Raw genomic sequence first — 23,402 nt, forward strand, 5'->3', positions numbered from 1 at the left:
AAGCTGTGTCCTGCAGGAACCCTGGCATGGAAAAACATCCCAGAGCAGGGCTCCACCAGCCCTGGGCCTCCTCCTCCCTCTCTCACCCAGATCTGAGCTGAAGGTGGGGTTTTACCAAACACAAAGGGCACTTGGAGCAGCTTTGGGTGAAGTGCTCTGAGCTGCTGCAGCCCAGGCAGGCTGGGGTGACAGAAACCCCAAACTGAGCTCTGTGAGCAAAGGGGAACAAAGGGGAACTGAACACCTGAGGGTTTTAATCCAGAAACACCAAACTGAGCTCTGTGAGCAAAGGGGAACTGAACACCTGAGGGTTTTAATCCAGAAATCCAAAACTGAGCTCTCTGAGCAAAAAGGAACTGAACACCTGAGGGTTTTAATCCAGAAATCCAAAACTGAGCTCTCTGAGCAAAAAGGAACTGAACACCTGAGGGTTTTAATCCAGAAACCCAAAACTGAGCTCTCTGACAGAAGGGACTCAGAATTGAACACCTGAGTTCTGCACTGGGATTTATCAGCACTGCCCTAATCCCAACTCTCCAAGGACTGCAGTACCAAAGGGTTTTAATCCAGAAACCCCAAACTGAGCTCTCTGACCCAAGGGGAACTGAACACCTGAGCTCTGCCCCAATCCCACCTCTAGACTGCAATACCAAACATCACTAACCACAAGGGTTTTAATCCTGGCCCAGAGGATGTTGTTGGAATTTCCTGACACTGCAGAAATTTCCTCTTGAAAGGTTTCCTACAGCTGGATTTCACTGCAGTTTTTATGCTCTGGCTTTTCCAGCAGCAGGAATGGCTTTAAGGAGTGACTCTGCCCAGATCTGTGCTGCAGTCTTTCAGTTTTTACCTCACAAATCCCCCAAATCCACTGATTTTTATTCATTTATCTTTAACCCCCCATTGTCCCAGAGATATAAACCAGAATCCTTCTCATCAAGAGATCAGTCGTGTACCCAGCTCTGAATCTAAACTAATTCCTACTGGGAGATAAATTATCCTCTCAAGCCATATAAATGAGAGAACATCTCTCTTTGGAATGCCTAAAAAGAAAGCAAAACAAAAAAACCTCAAAAAACCCCAACAAGGATATATACTTTGGAATTATTTCAAGATAAAAAGAGATGAAACAGAACCTCTATTATTCAGTCAAAACCTGACAAATAAATACAGTAGTTAGCAAAATTTTGGTGCAAAATTTGTTCTTGACTGCAAGAAATAGGGAAAAATGTAATAGACTGAAATATTACTGTGCAGATTTTGTTTGGTTTTTTTTTTTTTTTTTTAATAATGGCAGTAAGATACAGCTCAGGCATTAAAAACTTACCAGGGCAATAAAACAATCATGGCTGTTCTGACCAGTGTCTAAAAAATCTGCCAAGTGCACAAGTGATGTAGGCATTATTGTCATGGATGAGCCCCCAAGTTATTTATAAAATTAAGTTGTAAAATGCAACAAATATAGTTGTTATTGTAAATGTTTAGTATAGGTGTATATATTGTTTGCATATATCAATATAAGCTGTATATATATTGTATATATATTTGCATAAATGCTTATATATGTTACATATAGTTTGTATATATTGTTATATATTTCATATATGTTTGTATATATTTTATATATGTTACATATATTGTTTGTATATATGTTGTTATATATATTGTGTATATATAGTGTACATATATGTTAATATATATTGTATATATTGTTTGTATATATGTTAATATATGTTGTATATATGCAGATATAGGTATTGTAAATATTGAATATATATGTTTGTATATAGGTTAATATATGTTGTATATGTTGTTTGTATATATGTTAATATATATTGTATATTACATATATATTTGTATATATGTTGTATATATTGCTTGTTCAGTTGTATCTGTAATTTTTTTCAGACATTAAATCTGCAAAGCATTTCTATTTCCCCTACCACGCCCTGCCCTGCAGCTAGCACTACAACCCCAAAGAAAACATTTCTCTACCTCAGAATCTTTGAGTCTCACATAATTAGATGGGAAAACTCCTGATTTATCACCCAGCGTGCCCGTCCACCAGTCACCATCTTTCTTTGTCACCAGGATCAGGTCACCTTGTTGGAAAGTGAGGTCCCCCTGCTCCGAGCTCTCGTAGGTGTACATGGCAATGTACTCTGCAAAAGGGAAATGCACCATCAACAAATAAATATACAGCATCAGTCAAGAAATAAATATAAAATGGAAACTGCTGAGACACCCCCAGGGATCCCCTGCCAAACCTCAGTAATGGCAGGGCTAGGCAGAAGGCAAATTTTTATTTATTGCTCATAGAAACATCAATATTTAATGAATAAAATTGTATTTATCAGAACTGAACAGGATCTATTAAAAGACTGCCTCAGGGGGTTTGTATATAATTTTAATATATCTATTTAATATATATTTAATATATCTGCTATTTTAATTTTATGGACATATATATATATATATATATATTTATGTTCATATTTTATGTACATTTTAATAATTTAAATGCACATAAATCATTCATTTAGATATTAAACATTTCCCAGTGGTTTCTGGCTTGTGCTGATGAGTGGGATTTTCAGAGTTTGGGATGCAAAGTGCACACACCTTATAAATCACCTTCTGCACATGAGTTTTTCTGCAGCCCTCTCAACAGAAGGTGCTAAATCCCTGCTTTATTGTCTCCCAAAACCACACTTTTTGGAAGTGTTTAAAGTAAAGCTGTGCTCCTTTTTATTACAAACACAACACCTGAGACAAGTCTCTGCCTGCCCAATTCCCCCTCCTCAAACACCAGGAAAACCAGAACAAGGTGAAAACCCATTCTACATCAGAAAATGTCACCAAAATAATGGCAAAAAATAAGATAAATATTGGAAAAAGTATAAACTACAAAATATATTTTCATATCTTTTGTGATTTGTACTTTTTCCAATATTTCTATTGGTTATTTTAGTATCTTTTTGTAGTTTGTACTTTTTTCAATACTTCTATAGGATATTTTAACATCTTTTGTAGTTTGGTACTTTTCCCAATATTTCTATTGGTTATTTTAATATCTTTTGCAGTTTGTACTTTTTTCAATATTTCTATTGGATATTTTAGTAACTTTTGTAGTTTGTACTTTTCCCAATATTTCTATTGGATATTTTAATATCTTTCATAGTTTGGTACTTTTCCTAATATTTATATTGGATATTTTAGTATATTTTGTAGTTTGTACTTTTCCCAATATTTCTATTGGATATATATTCATATATTTTGTAGTTGGTACTTTTCTCAATATTTCTACTGGATATTTTCATATCTTTTGTAGTTTGTAGTTTTCCCAATATTTCTACTGTATATTTTAATATCTCTTGTAGTTTGGTACTTTTCCTAATACTTCTATTGGATATATATTCATATATATTTTGTAGTTGGTACTTTTTTCAATATTTCTATTGGATATTTTCAAATCTTTTGTGATATGTGAAATAATTCCTTCTCTATACACAACACACAAACTGTTACAATAATAATAATAATAATAATAATAATAATAATAATAATAATAATAATAATAATAATAATAATTCTAAATTATTTCAGAGACAAACTGATCAGTATTTGGGTTTTAACACCACTTGAAGAGCCCAATCTGGCTCGGGATTTTGGCAAAAAAAGCAGAATTGTTGTGTTGAAAGCAGAGCAAGAGCTGCCAGGACTCACCTTCCCCTGCCCCTGCTGCCTTGGCTGCTGGGGATGCTACTCTTTTCAGACTAGCAGGACTTTCTGAGGAACCAGAATCCATGCTTTAGAAGAAAATAATGGTTATTTAAGAAATTCAATCTCTATAATAATAAAACATTATTATTATATTTCAAATAGAAAATGCACCTGCACTCCCAAGCAACTCCCTGGGTTTTAAAAGAAGAGACAGTAAATGTGCAAAATAAAGCTTTGAATCCAGTGGTCTGCCATGGGCACATTTAAACAACTGCCTTAAATGCAGAATTTTCTGTATCTCCTCTTTTGCCTCAGGAAAAAATGACCTAAAATCATTCTCATTTCTATTCCTAATGCTAATGCTGCCTTCACATTACAAAAAAAAAAAAAAAAAAGATTTTAAATGTTTAATCCTCCAAGAATAATGAGAAGTGATTTAGATCTGAGGAATACCTTTGAATTTTGGGCAGAGAGGAGCTCTGACTTACACAGCTGTACTTGAGAAAGCCCAATACACTCATTTTTCAGTTGCAAGTCACATAAAATGAAGAAGGTTAATTAATCTTTTGTTGGTGAGGCGAGACCCAAGGAGAACTGAGGTCAGTTTTCTTATTCTTATTTTCTTATTATTCTTATTTTCTTTTTCTTATTCTTATTGAGGTCAGTTTTCTTATTTCTTAAATTCTTATTTTCTTATCTTATTGTCAATTATTTTCTTAATTTCTCAATTAAGAAATTGAAAATTTCTTCAGTTTTCAGGATGGGAAGTCAAAACCCTCCAGATAAAAGCAGGGTCCCTTTTCCAGGGTACAAGTCTAAAATTCAAGCGTGCAGCTCTTCCAATTTCCTTCTACCCCAGCACAGAAGTGAAGGAGAGGAAAAGCAAACAAAAATACCTTGTGGATTTCCTGATGGGGCCTGAGATGAGCTTGACATAGGATTTGGGGAACCAGCCCTTGTGGCCCTGCACCTCCCCAAACCACCACATGTCCTGCTGCTCCAGCACGGTGATCACGTCGTTCTTGTTGAAGTTCAGGTGGTTGTCCTTCTTTGCTCTCCAGGGGTACAGGGCCTGGGCCTGAAGGCCCTCCACCTTCTCACCCTTCAGAAAGGAAAGCAGGAGTCACTCATGCTGCACCTTCAGCAAGAAGGATGCTCAGGGAATTAAATCCTCAGGATGCTTGGACAGCAATAAATCTCTCAACTAAAGCACCAGTTAAATGTGCAAAGTAATTCTAGAAATGGTTACAGCCCTCCTGCATTTCTGTGTGTTTACACATCATCACTGCAATGCAAGATGAAATTAATTACTTTTATTTAAGACACACACATGTAATAAACCCTATTGAAGTTGGAGGGAGACGACCCACCTTGCGTTGATCAGCATCGACTCCACTTTATTCATCAATCAGGCACCTTTTATAACAGTGTTAATTCACTTCATGCATATTGCAAAATCTGAGCTCACAATAGGTCAGAGATAACACACCAACCCCTCCTTATGTTTCCAATACCAAGATTTGGGTTCTCAAAATTATTCTTGCTTTCCCAAAACAGCCAAAGATAGAACATCCACTTGTTATGAGAAAGCTGCCTGAGAACTCTGGTGTGCAAGGCTCTCAAGGCCTTCATGTTTGTCACTTTTACCTGTAGTTAAAAATAACCTGAGAACCTCTGCTGTTCACAGAAACAGGCTGGGAGAATCTGCTCCTCACAGCTGCCTTCTAGGCCATCTCTGAAAAAATCTCCAACAAAACCCCTGTGAAGTTGCTTTGGCAGGACTTCTAGGCCATGCTATGGAGAATGATGCTTTGCTGCACTTCACTCATGGCACACTGCAATTTCTTTTTGCTCTGAGGTAGATATCTAGCACTTCCCAGAACACAGTGGCTCCCAAGAAGAGTTTGTTGTTCCACTGAGGAAAAGGAAATGCCCAAAGAGAGGGACAGAGCTCAGTCGGGAAGCTTTGCCATTGCTGTTCCACTTAACCCACTTGGGAGTGGAGGCTGCCAGGGGAGTGAAGAACCCAAGGAAGAGACTCAAACCTGCACCACCAAAACCTAAAAAAGCCATCCCAGACCAGCAAAGCAGAAACTGCTCTGTGTTAAATCCTGCCCCAGATGTTGTCAATGGATCAGAGATCCACAGAATGGCCTGGCTTGGGAGAGACCTGAAATCCCACCCAGTGCCACCCCTGCCATGGCAGGGACAGCTCCCACTGTCCCAGTGTCCAGCCTGGCCTTGGGCACTGCCAGGGATGCAGGGGCAGCCCCAGCTGCTCTGGGCACCCTGTGCCAGGGCCTGCCCACCCTGCCAGGGAACAATTCCTCATTCCAAATATCCCATTTAACCCTGCCTTCCTTCAGCTTAAAGCCATTCCCTGGGTGCTGTCCCTGCATCCCCTGGCCATTGTCTCTCTCCAGCTTTCCTGGGGCTCCTCCAGGCCCTGCAAGGCCGCCCTGAGCTCAGCCCAAAGCTTCTCCTGTGCAGGTGAGCAATGCCAGCTGTGCCAGCCTTTCCTGCCAGCAGAGCTGCTCCATCCTCTGCCCATCCTGGAGCCTCCTCTGGGCTCTGCAGCAGCTCCAGCTCCCCCCAGGGCTGGGGCAGGTGGGAACTCCCTGCCACCCCTCCTGCAGGTGCTCACTATGAACTGTCAGGTGAGTATTTTAATGCACAGGCAAGGTTCCCCCTTTGCTCTCCAAGCCTTTTGTAGTTTGTACTTTTCCCAATATTTCAATTGGATATTTTCATATCTTTTGTAGTTTTTACTTTTCCCAATATTTCTATTGGATATTTTAATATCTTTTGTAGTTCGTATTTTTTTCAATATTTCTATTGGTTATTTTAATATTTTTTGTAGCTTGTATTTTTTTCAATATTTCTATTGGATACTTTCATATCTTTTGTACTTTATACTTTCCCCAATATTTCTATTGGATATATTGGATACTTTCATATATTTTGTAGTTTTTACTTTTCCCAATATTTCTAATATTTCTACTATTGGATATTTTCATAATCTTTTGTAGTTTGTACTTTTCCCAATATTTCTATTGGATACTTTCGTATCTTTTGTATATATACTTTCCCCAATATTTCTACTGGATATTTTCATATCTTTTGTAGTTTTTACTTTTCCCAATATTTCTATTGGATATTTCAATATCTTTTGTAGTTTGTACTTTTCCCAATATTTCTACTGGATATTTTCATATCTTTTGTATATATACTTTCCCCAATATTTCTATTGGATATTTTCATATCTTTTGTAGTTTTTACTTTTCCCAATATTTCTACTATTGGATATTTTCATATCTTTTGTAGTTTGTACTTTCCCCAATATTTCTATTGGATATTTCAATATCTTTTGTACTTTATACTTTCCCCAATATTTCTACTGGATATTTTCATATATTTTGTAGTTTTTACTTTTCCCAATATTTCTATTGGGTATTTTCATATCTTTTGTAGTTTTTACTTTTCCCAATATTTCTATTGGATATTTTCATATCTTTTGTAGTTTTTACTTTGCCCAATATTTCTACTGGATATTTTCATATATTTTGTAGTTTTTACTTTTCCCAATATTTCTACTGGATACTTTCATATCTTTTGTATATATACTTTCCTCAATATTTCTATTGGATATTTTCATATCTTTATACTTTCCCCAATATTTCTATTGGACATTTTCATATCTTTTTCAGTTTGTACTTTTCACAATATTTCTATTGGATATTTTCATATCTTTTGTAGTTTGTATTTTTTTCAATATTCTATTGGATACTTTCATGTCTTTTTCACTTTACACTTTCCCCAATATTTCTATTGGATATTTCAATATCTTTTGTACTTTATACTTTCCCCAATATTTCTACTATTGGGTATTTTCATATCTTTTGTAGTTTGTACTTTCCCCAATATTTCTACTGGATACTTTCATATCTTTTGTAGTTTGTATTTTTTTCAATATTTCTATTGGATACTTTCATATCTTTTGTACTTTATACTTTCCCCGATATTTCTATTGGATATTTCAATATCTTTTGTAATTTTTACTTTTTCCAATATTTCTACTACTGGATATTTTCATATCTTTTGTAGTTTGTACTTTCCCCAATATTTCTACTATTGGATATTTTCATATCTTTTGTAGTTTTTACTTTTCCCAATATTTCTATTGGATATTTTCATATCTTTTGTAGTTTGTATTTTTTTCAATATTCTATTGGATACTTTCATGTCTTTTTTACTTTACACTTTCCCCAATATTTCTATTGGATATTTCAATATCTTTTGTAGTTTGTACTTTCCCCAATATTTCTACTGGATACTTTCATATCTTTTGTATATATACTTTCCCCAATATTTCTATTGGATATTTTCATATCTTTATACTTTCCCCAATATTTCTATTGGATATTTTCATATCTTTTTTAGTTTGTACTTTTCACAATATTTCTATTGGATACTTTCATATCTTTTGTACTTGATACTTTCCCCAATATTCCTATTGGATATTTTCATATCTTTTGTAGTTTGTATTTTTTACATATTCTATTGGATACTTTCATATCTTTTGTATATATACTTTCCCCAATATTTCTATTGGATATTTTCATATCTTTTGTAGTTTGTACTTTCCCCAACATTTCTATTGAATATTTCCATATCTTTGTGACGTGTGAAATGATTCCTTCTCGATACACAACCCACATAAGCTGTTACTCTAACAACAATAAATCAGAATGATTCCAGAGGCACAGTGACTGACAGCTGGGTGTTAACCCCACCTGCAGAGCCCAGTGTGCCCTGCTGAGGGCAGGGCTGTTCAGGAGCTCACCTGGCCCAGCACGGGGGACGGCGAGGAGCCGCTGACGGTGGCGGGGGTGAAGGCCGAGCGCTGCCGCAGCTGCCCCGCGCTGGGCACGGTCAGCGAGGGCTGCGCTGCCCACGCCTCCCAGTTATCGCTCTCTGCCTTCTCACTGCTGTTTGCTGGCCAGCTGGAGAGGAAAAGAGCAGAATGATGTGATTCCTACGGTTTTTAACAGTAGGAACAAAAAAATTCACACAGAACAAGTATTTCAACGTCTACATGAATTGCTTTTCTGTAGGTACCCAGCACCTTAACTCCAGCTTCCAGAATCACAACTTCACCTTAAGGCAACTCCCAAACTGAGCTCCTTGTCCTTGCCACTGAAGGACAGGTTTTTATCTCAATTCTTAGCTGTGTCCCTACAAACAGAAGTTCAAGCAGTGCAGGCTGCATTGCACACAGCGGAAAGTGAAATAAAAATAATCAATTATTCTTTCCAAAACTGGTTTGAAATCTTCCCCTCTGCACATCACTGACCTCTCACATCCCTTTCCTCTAGGCACAGGATCATGGAATGGTTTGGGTTTGGATCTCAAAGCCCACCCAGTGCCACCCCTGCCATGGCAGGGACAGCTCCCACTGTGCCCAGTGTCCAGCCTGGCCTTGGGCACTGCCAGGGATGCAGGGGCAGCCCCAGCTGCTCTGGGCACCCATTGAGATATCAATTTATAAATATGAATTTCATGGTCAAAGGAGAAGGAATTGCAGTTGATAAAAGTGCCCAGTGTATTAAGACACTCAGGGATGGGCACATGTTCCAATTCCATCAGTTTTACCAATGCTGTGACCAGGAATTAAATCACCTTTCCATGTTATCTCTCCCGTTAGAATATAATACATAACAATATGTATATATGTATATATAAATATATATGTATATAACAATATATTGTATACGGCACTATGTATATATGTGTATATATATGTATATAACAATATGTATATAACAATACATTGTACATAACAATATGTATATATGTATATATATGTATATAACAATATATTGTACATGACAATATGTATATATGTGTATATATATATGTATATAACAATATGTATATAACAATATATTGTACATGACAATAAGCAGGTTGGGAACCTTCCTTGAGGCCAGGTGGAAACCAATGTAAGAGAAAGGGATTTAGGAGGTGGCAGGGCCTGAAGGGGCTCCAGGGGAGCTGGACAGGGATTGCTCATTAGGAAGAGGGGAAATGGGTTCCTACTGAAACTTCAGTGGGAGATGAGGAGGGAATTGTTCCCTGGCAGGGTGGGCAGGCCCTAGCACAGGGTGCCCAGAGCAGCTGGGGCTGCCCCTGCATCCCTGGCAGTGCCCAAGGCCAGGCTGGACACTGGGACAGTGGGAGGTGTCCCTGCCATGGCAGGGGTGGCACTGCATGGGATTTAGGGACCCTCCCAGCCCAAAGCATTCCTGGATTCTGTGATTCCAAGAGAAGTGAACCCTTGGGATTTCCCCCATGCCCACACCCCCACATGGGGATGGTCTCATGCCCATGCTGTGCCAGGCAGGGGTGATGGGAGCAGCCCCCAGCCCCACAGGGCTGCAGCTTGCCCTGATTCCCACAGAGAGCACCCTGCCCTGCCCAGAAGGTGATTTCAGTCTGCAGCCCGGCTCTGTGTCTGTGCCAGGCCCCAGGGAGCCCGGGCACCGAGGGCTGAGCCCCAGACCTACGTGGAGCTGAAGTCTGCCCAGTTGTTGGCTGCTGCAGGAGCCTCTGCAGGGGCAGGGGCTCCCAGGGACGTGGAGCTTTCCTGCACAGACACTTTGGGAGCAGCAGAGGGCTCGGCCACGGGCTTGGCAGAGGCTGGAACTTCACTGTCTGGGATCTTCTCTGCATAGTTTGCAGGGAACCATCCAGTCTTCCCCTTCAGCTCTCCACCAAGCCACCCTGGCTCTCCAGTCTGGCTTTCATCCACCTGCAGACACAGGAAGTCAGAGAGTTAACAAACACATCCTGCAAATGGGAATTGTGCTGAAAACAACCCAGATCTCCTCTGCAGCAATGAACTTTCTGCAATGCAGGAGGGCTTGACAATTTTTTTTTCCTTTTCTTTCCATACTGAAATCACTGAACCGTGGAATGGTTGGGGTCAGGTCAAACCTGTCCTGCTCCACCCCTGCCATGGCAGGGACACTTCCCACTGTCCCCAGTGTCCAGCCTGGCCTTGGGCACTGCCAGGGATGCAGGGGCAGCCCCAGCTGCTCTGGGCACCCTGTGCCAGGGCCTGCCCACCCTCCCAGAGAGGAAATTGTTCCTAATACCTGATCTAAACCTGTAATTTCTCAGTGTGAGGCCATTCCCTGGGTGCTGTCCCTGCATCCCCTGGCCATTGTCTCTCTCCAGCTTTCCTGGGGCTCCTCCAGGCCCTGCAAGGCCGCCCTGAGCTCAGCCCAAAGCTTCTCCTGTGCAGGTGAGCAATGCCAGCTGTGCCAGCCTTTCCTGCCAGCAGAGCTGCTCCATCCTCTGCCCATCCTGGAGCCTCCTCTGGGCTCTGCAGCAGCTCCAGCTCCTCCCTGCGCTGGGGCAGCTCTGCAGGTGGGAAATCACCTGTGGAGCTCAGGGACACAATCCCAATCCCAATCCCAATCCCAATCCCTTTCCTCACCCCCTGGCGGCTCAGCCCAGGGTAGGGATGGATCCTTGGCTCCTCAGAGGGGTTAAAATCCAGTCCATAAGACTGAGATGGTCTCCAAGTCTCTACCTAAAGTAGTGTAGTGCTCCTTAGAATCACAGATTCTGGGGGAAAATCTTATTTCCCTGCAAATCACTCTTTAAAAATTATTTCAGTCCTCTTCAGAATTGTGTATTTTGGGAAAAATGGTATTTCCGTACAAATCTTTCTTTTAAAATTATTTCGGTGCAGAGTTGTGTATTTTGGGAAAAATTATATTTCCATGCAAATCTCTCTTTTAAAATTATTTCAGTACTCTTTAGAATTGTGTATTTTGGGAAGCATTATATTTCCGTGCTGAAATATTTCTATTTCAGTGTAGAATTGCGTATTTTGGGAAAAAAGGTATTTCCCCTGCAAATCTCTTCAGAAATTATTTCAGTGCTCCTTAGAATCACACATTTAAGGGAAAATGTTATTTTCCCTGCAAGAACAGGGATAAATATGCGCAGAACTGCCTAGAACCACATGTTTTGAGGAAAAATGTTATTTTCTCTGCAAATCTCTATTTAAAAAATGCGCAAAATGCTTCTTAAAATCACAGCTTTTGGGAAAATTGTTATTTTCCGAGCAAGTCTGCCTCGCAGTGATCACTCTTGCCCACAGAATGAGCTGTAAAGCCATTACTAAAATGTAAAAGCTCTTAAAATCAATTTTGTTGGGTAGAACACTGTTGGGAATACACTTCCCCCAGTGAACAATATTTAAGAATTCCCCCAGGAATCTTCATTCTGCATGTTAAGAACATACTAATGATTAATTAGTATTAATATCCACTCAATCCCTGCAGCCATTATCCAGAGAATCAAACTTAGAGAGCCACAAGCAAACCTTGCTTCAGAGTTTGACACAACCCAGTGACCACATCCCTGAAAAAATTGAAATTATTCTCTACCAACACACCTGCAACCAGATTTTTGGCGTTTGCAGTTTTCTTTCCTGCCATAGAAAACTGAAGGCAGCCCTGGCAGAAGCTGATATTTCCCAAGGAATATCCCAGTTCCTGCTTACCATGACAATGTCTCCAGGCTGGATGGTGATCTCATCGTGGCTTCTGGATTCAAAAGGATACAGAGCTCTATAATACACTATTTTTACATCCTCCTGAGCAGAAATGGTTAGAGGAGCTTTCTCTGAGCAAAGGAAACACACAGATACAGAGAGAAGGAATCAAACCACCTGATTTTTAAACACTGGGAAAATGAGGTGGAAATGGAGACAAGAGTCACCAAACCTGCAGGGTCTGCAGAACAACCTTATCCCCTTTTTACACAAGGGAAACATAAAAATTGATTATTTTAATACAATTTTTTATTATTTTCTCCACTAAAAAACAGGGAAAATCATAAAAACACAGAATGGCCTGGGTTGGGAGGGACCTTGAAGCCCACCCAGTGCCACCCCTGCCATGGCAGGGACACCTCCCACTGTGCCAGGCTGCTCCAGCCCCAGTGCCCAGCCTGGCCTTGGGCACTGCCAGGAACTGGGAGTCCACAGCTGCTCTGGGCACAATTTAGTTATAAAAGTGATGCAATCCTTTGGACAAATATTTAAGCCAGTTTTACATTCCCAAGCAGTTCTTGTGTGTATCTAAGACACCTAAGAGGGAAGCAGGATTCCCACTACAGGCAAAAACCAGGATACAGTGCAGGGAAAAAGCTCTCAGCTCAAAGTGAATGTGGAGAACAGAAAAGGGGAATTAAACCTTAGATTTCAGGTCATTGGCCTAATAAATAAAGGAAGGCAGGAAAGGAAAAGGGTGAGCAAACAACATACTGCTCCTATTCTGAAAAACATACTGTTCCTACTGTGGAAAATCGTGTATCCCACAGCAAAATAACAACTGCAGAAATAGTTTTGACATTTGCACCCAGCCCCCTGCAGCTGAGATCCCCTTCCCTTCCCTGCAGTCTCAGAGCTGTGCTGTCCCCTCTGCTCTGGGGAAGAGCAGTGCTGATTATCAGAACCATTTCTGGAGCCTGGAGCTCAACCCATGCATTATTTACTTTAACAAGGCTCCCAGTCCAGCCCTGAGCTCCACCTTGCTCTGTGTGAAATGGGACAAGAGAAGAGATCTGAGCTGTCCCAGACACTCCCTGCTGCTGGAGCCTACCTGCGTTGGACCACGGGGCCTGGCCGGGCTTGTGGGGCTCCTGGTGGGGCTGGAAGAGTTTGCCCAGCTTCTCCTGCATCTCCTGCTTCCCCTTATCCTCACCGTCCTTCTTCTTGGGTACTTCTTCCCTTTTTTGCTTGTCATCCTCCTGGGGTTTTTTTTGCCACTGTGGCTCCTCCTCCGGCTGTCCCCGCGGTTTGTCCCGGTCCTGGATCCGCCTGGGGACAGAGGGGACACAGAGCCACTGACACCAAAGCCACCAAAGCCACCAAAGCTTTTGGATCATCTACAGAGCCACTGACACCAAAGCCACCAACGCTGTCATCTACAGAGCCACTGACACCAAAGCCACCAAAGCTTTTGGGTCATCTACAGAGCCACTCACACCAAAGCCACCAAAGCCTTTGGGTCATCTACAGGGCCACTCAAACCAAAGCCACCAACGCTGTTGTCTACAGAGCCACTGACACCAAAGCCACCACAGCTGTCATCTACAGAGCCACTGACACCAAAGCCACCACAGCTGTCATCTACAGAGCCACTGACACCAAAGCCACCACAGCTTCTGGGTCATCTACAGAGCCACTGACACCAAAGCCACCAAAGCCTTTGGATCATCTACAGAGCCACTGACACCAAAGCCACCAAAGCTTTTGGGTCATCTACAGGGCCACTCAAACCAAAGCCACCAAAGCTGTCATCAACAGAGCCACTGACACCAAAGCCACCAACACTGTCATCTACAGAGCCATTGACACCAAAGCCACTAAAGCCACCACAGCTTTTGGGTCATCTACAGAGCCACTGACACCAAAGCCTTTGGGTCATCTACAGAGCCACTGACACCAACGCCACCACAGCTTTTGGGCCATCTCCAGTACCAAGTGCCCTCTGCAGGGCTTTTCTGTGCCCTAACTTCATGATGGTGACTTATCGATCACTCCCCAGCATCTCCTCACACTGGGAATGATTCCCAGAAATCACAAACTCAGGGAATGGTTTGGGTTGGAAGGGACCTTGAGGATCCAACCCAAGGTAAGACTCCAAACAGGCAAATCAGAAAGACAAAAGCAGGAATCAGATACCTGGCCATCCTCATCCTCATGTTGAGGGCAAGGAGGAGAGGTATCTGCAAGTTTTACACAGCACTGCAGAGAATTATTGGGAATATTTCCCATTCCCAAATGCCAGAGTTAACAAGTCCTTCCCCTCCAGCAGAGGACAGAACACCTGGAAATGAATCAATATTCACTGTTGGAAACAATTTGCCCCAGAAAAGACAGCTGTGAAGGTGTGAAGGATGCCCAGTGTGCTCCAGTCTGTTCCATGGCTGTTCCAGCCCTGCAATCCCCTCAGAATCAGAGCCCAAAGCCTGGGAAGCAGCTGCTCCTCACACCCTGGCTGTGCTGTAAGAACAGACCCAGGAATTGGCCAAGGACAATTCCTGATCAAAAACAGTGGCAGGAAAAACCTAATTCATGGAATCCCCCAATCCCTGAAGCTGGCACAGCCCTGCCAGCCCATGCAGTGCCAGCTGTGACCACCTTGTGCCCAGCCCAGAGCACTCAGTGCCACCTCCAGGGACACCTGCAGGGATGGGCACTGCAAAGCTCCCTGGGCAGCCCCTGCCAAGGCCTGAGCTCCCTTTCCATGGGCAAATTGCTGCTGCTGTCCAACCAATCCCCTTCCCAACATCAGAGGGTGGCACTGGAGGACACAAACCTCATCTGCATCCCTGGAAGGTTTGGGCAGACAGGAATCAGGAATGTTTTCCAGGAGTGCCAGGGGAGGTGTTACATTTAGGGATTTTGTTACCTCTGAGCTTCTTTTTGCTTTTCCAGCTCCACTATCTTCCTTTCCTGCTCCTTCTGTTTCAACTTCTCAGCTTCCAAGCTCTTCTGCTTCTGGAGCTGCTGTTTGTTATGGATTTCTCTCAGCTCCTGGATGAAAAAAAAAAACCAAACAGGTGTAAAAATCCACTCTGTGAATCAGAACTGATGGCCCCAAAGAGCTCCCTGTGAGGGGACAACACCTGGCAGAGGTTGGGGATCTCTCACAGTCACACTCCTGCAAATGCAGGGATTTCAGGTTCATTGCCAGGGTCTATAAACCACCTACTGACTCCCTATTTTTATCCATTAAAGGGTTAGGAAACCAGAAATCCTTTAAATGGGACTCTAAAAAATGGACAAAGCTTAATCTGAACAGTCACTTCTGTTTTGTTTTGTTTGCTGGTTTATGGAATCCATTTATTGAATTCCATACACAAATCTGCCCTCCGAGCTCTCACAACAGCAACTCTTAATCAGTTTCATTTGCCAATTAATGCTGATTTACTAAAGAACCTTCAGGGCTGGTTTATACACAGCAGACTGAAATCCTTAAGGAATGTCTTTGGGATGAGTCATGGTACAGAGATTATTCACTCATATACGTCAGCTTTTCTTCAGCTGCCTGAAAAAATTAGAATACAAATAATAATAATACCATAATATTTTCCTCAAGATTTGTTCTCTGCATTAACACCTATTAACACAAATCCAACCTTTATCCAACCTTTCTACTTCCAACCCAGACCACTCCATGCTTTCTTTGCATGACCTGCAATTTTGCATCTGAACTCCTCAGCATTTAGAAAAAGGGAAAATTTACCTATGACCACTGAGGATTTTCACTGAAAATAGTTCACTTCAAAAATTGATATCTGATCATGAAATTATGGTCCAGGTGAGACTGAAACAGTTAATCCTGGAAGTATTCGGATGTTTTTTCAGGAATTCACAATCTACAAACCACAGGAAGTTTTCATTCCTCATGCACTGACCCAAATAAGAAAATTGCATAAGAAACAAAAAAAGAAATGGCAGTGATTCAAACCCACTGGGTACAGGGGTGAAAGCTTCAAAGTGAAGCTATCTTGTGGCCCAGGTCTCAGCTTTATTTCATTAATGCTCCTTAATTTTAAATTCAGTGAAAACTGAGCTCAGCATCATTAAAGAGAGAACCAGTTCCCAGCGAAGCTGGAGTTAAAGAGACATTTTAAGAATTATTGAAGTTTCACACAAACATTTCAACACACTATTCCCTCCCAGCCAAGCTGATATGCTGGCTCAGCGTTCTGTGAAAGGGTTTTCCTGTGGCAGAACTGTGTGTTAAGAAAACCAAACCTAGTTCATAGTGCTGGCACTGGATGGGGCATTTTTGCAGATTAAAAAATCCCATCCACATCCCTTTTGGGGCAGCCAGAGGGAACAAAGATCTGCTGGGCAAGGTTGCTTTGCCAATGGGAGGATGGGGGAGGAAGAGCCAGCATCTCCCAGAGCTGAACAAAAATTCTAACAGCTAACACACCCCAACAGGCAGGACACAGGATGAGCACGCTCTGCCCTCATCCTGCACAGAGAAACTCCCAGCTGGACATTCCCCTCCTGGGCTGCCATTCCAAGGGCACCCTGTCCCAGACATCTTTTATGGAAAATCCTTTCCTTGGGATTTTTCCTCCTGAGAAGTTGAGAGGCCTCAGGAACAAAATGTGAACATTGGTTATCTGCTGCTGTGGAATGCAACAGGTGCATCTGTGATTGGTCTCATGTGGTTGTTTCTGGTTAATGGCCAATCACAGTCAGCTGGCTTGGAAAGAGAGGTCAAGACAGAGCCTTTGTTATCATTCCTTCTTTTTCTATTCTTAGCCAGCCTTCTGATGAAATCCTTTCTTCTATAGTTTTAATACATGATTTTCATATAATATCTATCATAAAACAATAAATCAGCCTTCTGAACCATGGAGTCAGATCCTCATCCTGGGGGACCCCTGTGGACACCACAGAGCACCCCAAGGCTTTGCTCATTCCTGGAACAGGAATGCCTCACCTTAAAAGCAGAGCAATTGTTCCCCTGGCACTTAAATCCAAACAGAGCAAAAGAAGGGTTTGAGGTGCTACAACAGCCACATTGATACTATTGAATAGGAACTGCAGCATTTCAATATTCACTGTACACAGCCAGGCCGTTTGCTGCAAAACCTTCATGGTAGAAGTGGAGTTGTTTTGGCCCATTTTGTGCCTTTTTGACAGAAAGACAACAGGACCTGGGATGTTCAGGGATAACAATCCAAGGTTTCCATCAGATCTTCTCCCCCTGAGACAAGCAGAGCATTTGCTCCCAGAGGAAAGGAGCCTGCAGCTCTGTGCTCCCTGAAGCTTTCCCAAGTAACCCCTCTCCTGCCCATTCCCAGCTCCCAAAGCCTCTGCTCTGGCCTTGGCAGCCAATTCCTGCCTTCACCCATTCCTGGGGGTGCTGGGCAAAGGAAGGGAGCTGCCACCCCTCTGCTGGAATCACAGACTCCAGTGATGTAGGGATACCTCACATCCAACCCAAAGTGTTTGCTTTGTCAAAATTCTGTACATCATGACCAAAACAAGCAATTTACTTAAACTCCTGAAGTTCCAGATAAGCAAAAGACAAAAATAACTCACTACAACTGTGCCCAAGTTGCAATTCAAGGCACACCCCTCAGGCAGGCATAAGGATTAGATCAAAATAGATAAAAATCTAACACTAAACTCTTGTGTCTGGTTTTGGATTGGTGCTGGCAGCCCTCAGCAAACACTGCACACTCATCTGCTTAGGGAAGGTGAAGCACATTGTGGGATCTCAGCAGCTCAGGACTGAGGTGTCACCGAGAGCACCCTTGGGGGGCTTGGGAGTCCTGGAATGTTCCAGAAGTGTCTGGTGGCTGCACTTTGATCCCACACAGGAGACGACACCTGTATGAGGATAGGAGGGTTTCACCGGGGTGAATGGTGAAGGGATTAGTTAATTAGAGAGTGAAACACAGGGTTTAGGATTTCTGTACAGGGGGGTTTAGAGAAGTAAGATGGAGGAATTGGGGCGTGTCCTGTCCTTCTTCTTCTTCTTCTTCTCCTCCATCTTCTGTGGTGATGGTGGCACTTTGGGATTGGTCATTACTAAAAGTGCACTGGGCAATAAGGGTGAAAGGTATTGGGGAAAAATGATAAATATTGTACACGTAACCATGGGTATAAAGATAGGTGACCGCCCAGAGGGCAGGGAGTGTGCTCATGGCTGGCTGCTGAGCAGAGCTCTGTCGGGCCGAGAGAAAATCTTTTAGATAAACAATTAATAAACAAGATTTCAATTTGAACTCCTGATTCCAGCAGATGCTGACCGTGTCCTGCCCTTCCTGGCTGAAAAGCACAGAAATTGGTAATTTCATTTTGGCAATCACACACTGTGAATCAGGGCTCAAATCTCCTCCTGAAGAGACTCTGCAGATTAAATTGAGTCAAGCCCTGAGTTTGAAAGCTGAGCAGCATTTTCTTAAATAAAATAAAAATTAAATCAAATCCTCAACAGCCAGATTGAGAATACTCCCCAAACTGACATTCTTTATAATTTCAGTTCATTTTTTCTCCCCACAGTCAGGTTAGAAAAGAATTAACTGAACATTCAGAAAGGCTTCAGGAGGCCTGGGTTACCTTCAGCTGATTATTGAAAATATCAATTTCCTGCAGTTTGGATCTGGTTTCCTTCTCCACCTCATCCAGCTGCTCGCGGAGCTGCTGCCGCGCCAGTTCCTTGGCCTCCAAGGCTCTTTTGATGGTGAGCAGGGAATCCCCTGGTTGGGAACACAAGCTCAAGTCAGGATTTTGTATTTTCTTCTCTTTAGGTCACAGCCAGCCACATTTTCCCATCTGCACCTTGCAACACCCAGAGAGCCATTGCAGGGAATGAGCCCTGGCCCAGCTCAGGCTCGCCCCAAATGTACTCACTGTGCAAACTGTTCTGCTGCACCTGCTTGAGCTGGTCATTGAGCAGCTGCTTCTCTGGAATCAGCCTGCCCAGCATCTGCTGGGACTCCTGCAGCACACACAGGGCCAGGGAAAACAAAACAGGACCAGAAACAAAGGTGAGAGAGGGAAACTGCAGCCAGCACCCCTCCCATGCTCACTTCTGCTCGTTCCCTCACTGAGTGATGTGGCATTGCTGGTGTCCCTCCTGTGGGTTATGATCTTACCCAAGCACTGTCTGTGTGACACCCCACAGATCCCAGACATCCTCTGCCAGCCATGGATGGCAGAGAATTCAGATCAATTCAGAATTGATCTGAATCTCAATTCATATTGAGCCTGGCCTGGAATTACCCAAAACTGAGGGCAGGGAGACAACGCTAAAACTGAGGAAATTTTCAAATAGGCACTTACAAAATGTTTAATTCTGCTTTTAATAAATGAAACACAGAATCCCCAAATCCCTGGGGCTGGCACAGCCCTGCCAGCCCATGCAGTGCCAGCTGTGCCCCACGGGCACCTTGTGCCCAGCCCAGAGCACTCAGTGCCACCTCCAGGGCACACCTGCAGGGATGGGCACTGCAAAGCTCCCTGGGCAGCCCCTGCCAAGGCCTGAGCTCCCTTTCCATGGGCAAATTGCTGCTGCTGTCCCAGCTGGGCCTGCCCTGGCTGTCCCCTCCACTAATAGTTAATTAATAACATCAACAACAGTGTTAATGATTAGTTACTCAGGTCAGGAATAGAAAAACAAACATTTACAGGAAGAGAAAATAAAAACTTTCCTTTTAGAGGGAAATATTCTGGCCAAAAGCCATGAAACACAAACCCTGTGGGATGACAGTCCCTGAGCCCTTGACCTCTCCTCACTGAGCTCTTGGCAGAGGGCTCTGATCTCAAACTCAGCACGTGGCTGGAAGGTTGTGAAGTGCTGGGTTACAGGGACCCTGCAGATGTGTGACACAGCCCTGTGTGTTACAGGGACCCTGCAGAAAATCCTCTCCCTTTGGAGAATGTCTCAGACATATTTTATGAAAAATCCTTCATTAGGATTTTTTCTCCTGAGAAGCTGAGAAGCCTCAGAGGAAAAGAAAAACAATGGTTATCTGCTGCTGTGGAATGGAACTGGTGCATCTGGGATTGGTCTCATGTGGATGTTTTTAATTAATGGCCAATCACAGTCAGCTGGCTCGGACTGTCTCAGTCAGTCACAAGATTTTATTATCATTCCATTCCTTTCCTTTGCTAGCCTTCTGATGAAATCCTTTCTTCTATTCTTTAGTACAGTTTTAATATATCACTTTCTTTTAATATAATATATATCATAAAATAATAAATCAGCCTTCTGAAACAGGGAGTCAATTCTCATCTCTTTCCTCATCCTGGGACCCCTGCGAACACCACCACAGGAGGATCCTGTAAATGTATTTCCTGTAGAACCCTGGAACCCTAACCCTAACCCTAACCCTAACCCTTTCCAGAGCATGAAGTGCCACCTCACACACTTTTCTGAACCTTTTCTGGACCTTTTCTAGACCTTCCAGTTCAAGCTGTCAAAACACCTCCAGCAGCACGAGGTGAAACAGCACCTGAGTATCAACATCCCAGCATTCCCACAAACCCTGGCACTTCTCTGAGCAGGTCCCTGGAACTGCAGCCTGTTGAGGAATCAAGCAGCTGACAGCTTCAATTTGTCATGGAGGATTGCACATGACATCACTGAATGCTAAGAATAAATGTCCCCTGATCCCTGAACACCAGGGTGAGCCCCAGGGGTGTCCTGGGCTCCCCATCCCTAGCACTGCCCAGGGCCAGGCTGGACACTGGGGACAGTGGGAGGTGTCCCTGCCATGGCAGGGGTGGCACTGGGTGGACTCTGAGGTTCATCCCAACACAAACCATTCTGTGATCCCACAATTCCATAAAAAGTTTTAATTTTGGTTAAAGGCAGGACTGGCTGCACTGTCATGGCTTTGGGCCGTCCCAGTTTTCCCTGCCAGACCCTGCTGGGCCCTGCAGTGCCCAGCTGAGCTCTGAGCATTATGCAACCACTGCGGCCTCCTGTGAGCTCCTGAGGTTCCAGAAAATACCCTGAGACAGCACACAGCAGCCAAGGACTCTGGGAATTCACAAGCAGCAGAGCAGCAGAATTCAGATAAGCTGCAGATTAGATAATGAGGAGCTGCACATGTCCCTCACAGCTGCAGGGCCTGGCACAGGCACAGAGCTCTCCCAGCCCCAGGGACATCCCAGAGCTGGACACTCCAATCCCGTGGGGCAGCCTCACCCCCAGTGCTGGGGCAGCTCTGGCTGTGCCAATGAGAGATCAGAAGCTGCTGGAAAGGGCCCAGAGCAGGGGCACGGGGCTGGGGCAGGGTCAGGAGGGCCCCGAGGTGCCCTGGGCAGCCCAGGCTGGAGCAGCCTGAGCTCAGAGCTCCCCGGGGCTGCAGCTCCTCCCGAGGGGCAGCGCAGGGACAGCTCCGAGCTCTGCTCTGGGACAGGGACAGCGCCAGGGAGCGCCTGGGGCCGGGCCAGGCCAGCTCAGGCTGCACAGCAGGGAAAGGTTCTTGCCCAGAGGGTGCTGGCACTGCCCAGGCTGCCCAGGGAATGGGCACGGCCCCGAGGCTGCCACAGCTCCAGGAGCCTTTGGCCAGCGCTGCCAGGGATGCCCAGGCTGGGCTTGGTGGGCTCTGGGCAGGGCAGGGCTGGCACTGGGGGGTCCCTGGGGCTCCCTGCAGCTCAGGACATTCCATGACTGCCAGCCTGGCACTTCTGTCTGCCTGGAAACACCAATATACACAATCTATAACCTTGCTCTGGGTGGATGAGCTTTAAGGTCCCATCCAAACACAACCCCTCTGGGTTTCTGTGGCTCTGAGAAGGCTGCAGGATCCACCAAGCAGCAGAATGGACAACATGAAACAGAAATTCTCCTTCTTCAAGCACAAAAAGCACCACAGGACAGCATTTGAGGGCGGAATGTGATCACAACATCAGCTGCTTTGTTTGTAAAGGCCAGAGCACTTCCAAAGATCCCAGATGACTCAATGCACTGAATAGTTTGGGGAGTGTGTAAGGACTGAGAATGCCAAGGCACCCTGAAGGTCAACTCCTCTTTCCTGAAAGCCCAGACAAGCATGGAATCAGCACCCAGCCAAGAACACCCACCACATGGATTCCACATACTGCAGAAACAGATGCAAGAAATTAACAGCATCACAAACTCTGGACACTCGTGCAACAAGAAAGGGCCAAGAGTTGAGCAATGTCCCACATGGAGGGGAAATCAAAGCCCAGCTCTGCCCCTTGGACAAAGGAAAATTCTCTTCAATGCCCTGGGAGCCCAGGTGCTCAGCAAGGACGTAAAGAAAGCCTGAAGGTGTTTGCAGCCCAGCCCAGGGTGTGGGGAGCAGCATGTGAGAGCTGAGGCCCCTGTGTCAGTGCTCAAACCCACAGAATCACGGGGATTATATGCTGTGCTTTTTATGAAGAGCTCTGGGTGCCAGGGGTACATTCAACCCAAATCTGACTCCAGCCATACATCCAAAATTGTTGGAGATTTTTTCAGAGATGGCTTAGAAAGCAGCTGTGAGGAGCAGGTTCTCACAGCCTGCTTCTGTAAACAGCAGAGGTTCTCAGGTTATTTTTAATTACAGGTAAAAGTGACAAACATGAAGGCCTTGAGAGCCTTGCACACCAGAGTTCTCAGGCAGCTTTCTCATAACAAGTGGATGTTCTATCTTTGGTTGTTTTGGGAAAGCAAGAATAATTTTGAGAACCCAAATCTTGGTATTGGAAACATAAGGAGGGGTTGGTATGTTATCTCTGACCTATTGTGAGCTCAGATTTTGCAATATGCATGAAGTGAATTAACACTGTTATAAAAGGTGCCTGATTGATTAATAAATGGGAGTTGATGCTGACCAACGCAAGGTGGGTCGTCTCCCTCCAACTTCAATACGAAATGATCCTGTTTTATACTCTATTGTTATATAACTTTCATGTTAATTATTAAACTTATACTGTTCTATTGTATACATCAATTTAGCCCCTCTCTGAATTTCCAACATAGTTTCTCACTATTCTTCTTATGGTTATATAATAATTACATTTAATTACTAAACAATCATCACATCTAACAATTCTATAATTTATGATACTGCTTATACAGGTGCAGGTGATCTGGGAAAGC

The 23,402-nt window shown here is 43.7% G+C and overlaps 1 protein-coding gene across 4 annotated transcripts in view; it reads right to left on the bottom strand.

Moving 5' to 3' along the window:
- Positions 1–23,402, bottom strand: part of ITSN1 (intersectin 1) — a 108,692-nt gene that overhangs the window by 31,399 nt on the left and 53,891 nt on the right. For all 4 annotated transcript variants that reach the window (XM_074533568.1, XM_074533557.1, XM_074533563.1 and 1 more), the window contains 10 exons: positions 19,196–19,283; positions 18,902–19,041; positions 15,219–15,343; positions 13,404–13,621; positions 12,302–12,423; positions 10,290–10,534; positions 8,567–8,726; positions 4,620–4,825; positions 3,727–3,809; positions 1,996–2,162 (listed from right to left, as the gene is read on the bottom strand). In XM_074533568.1, the coding sequence (XP_074389669.1) occupies positions 1,996–2,162; positions 3,727–3,809; positions 4,620–4,825; positions 8,567–8,726; positions 10,290–10,534; positions 12,302–12,423; positions 13,404–13,621; positions 15,219–15,343; positions 18,902–19,041; positions 19,196–19,283 (1,554 nt within the window). The remainder of the gene's footprint in view (positions 1–1,995; positions 2,163–3,726; positions 3,810–4,619; positions 4,826–8,566; positions 8,727–10,289; positions 10,535–12,301; positions 12,424–13,403; positions 13,622–15,218; positions 15,344–18,901; positions 19,042–19,195; positions 19,284–23,402) is intronic.

The sequence above is a fragment of the Zonotrichia albicollis genome, chromosome 2, assembly GCF_047830755.1.
Source record: "Zonotrichia albicollis isolate bZonAlb1 chromosome 2, bZonAlb1.hap1, whole genome shotgun sequence".
Taxonomy (NCBI): domain Eukaryota; kingdom Metazoa; phylum Chordata; class Aves; order Passeriformes; family Passerellidae; genus Zonotrichia; species Zonotrichia albicollis.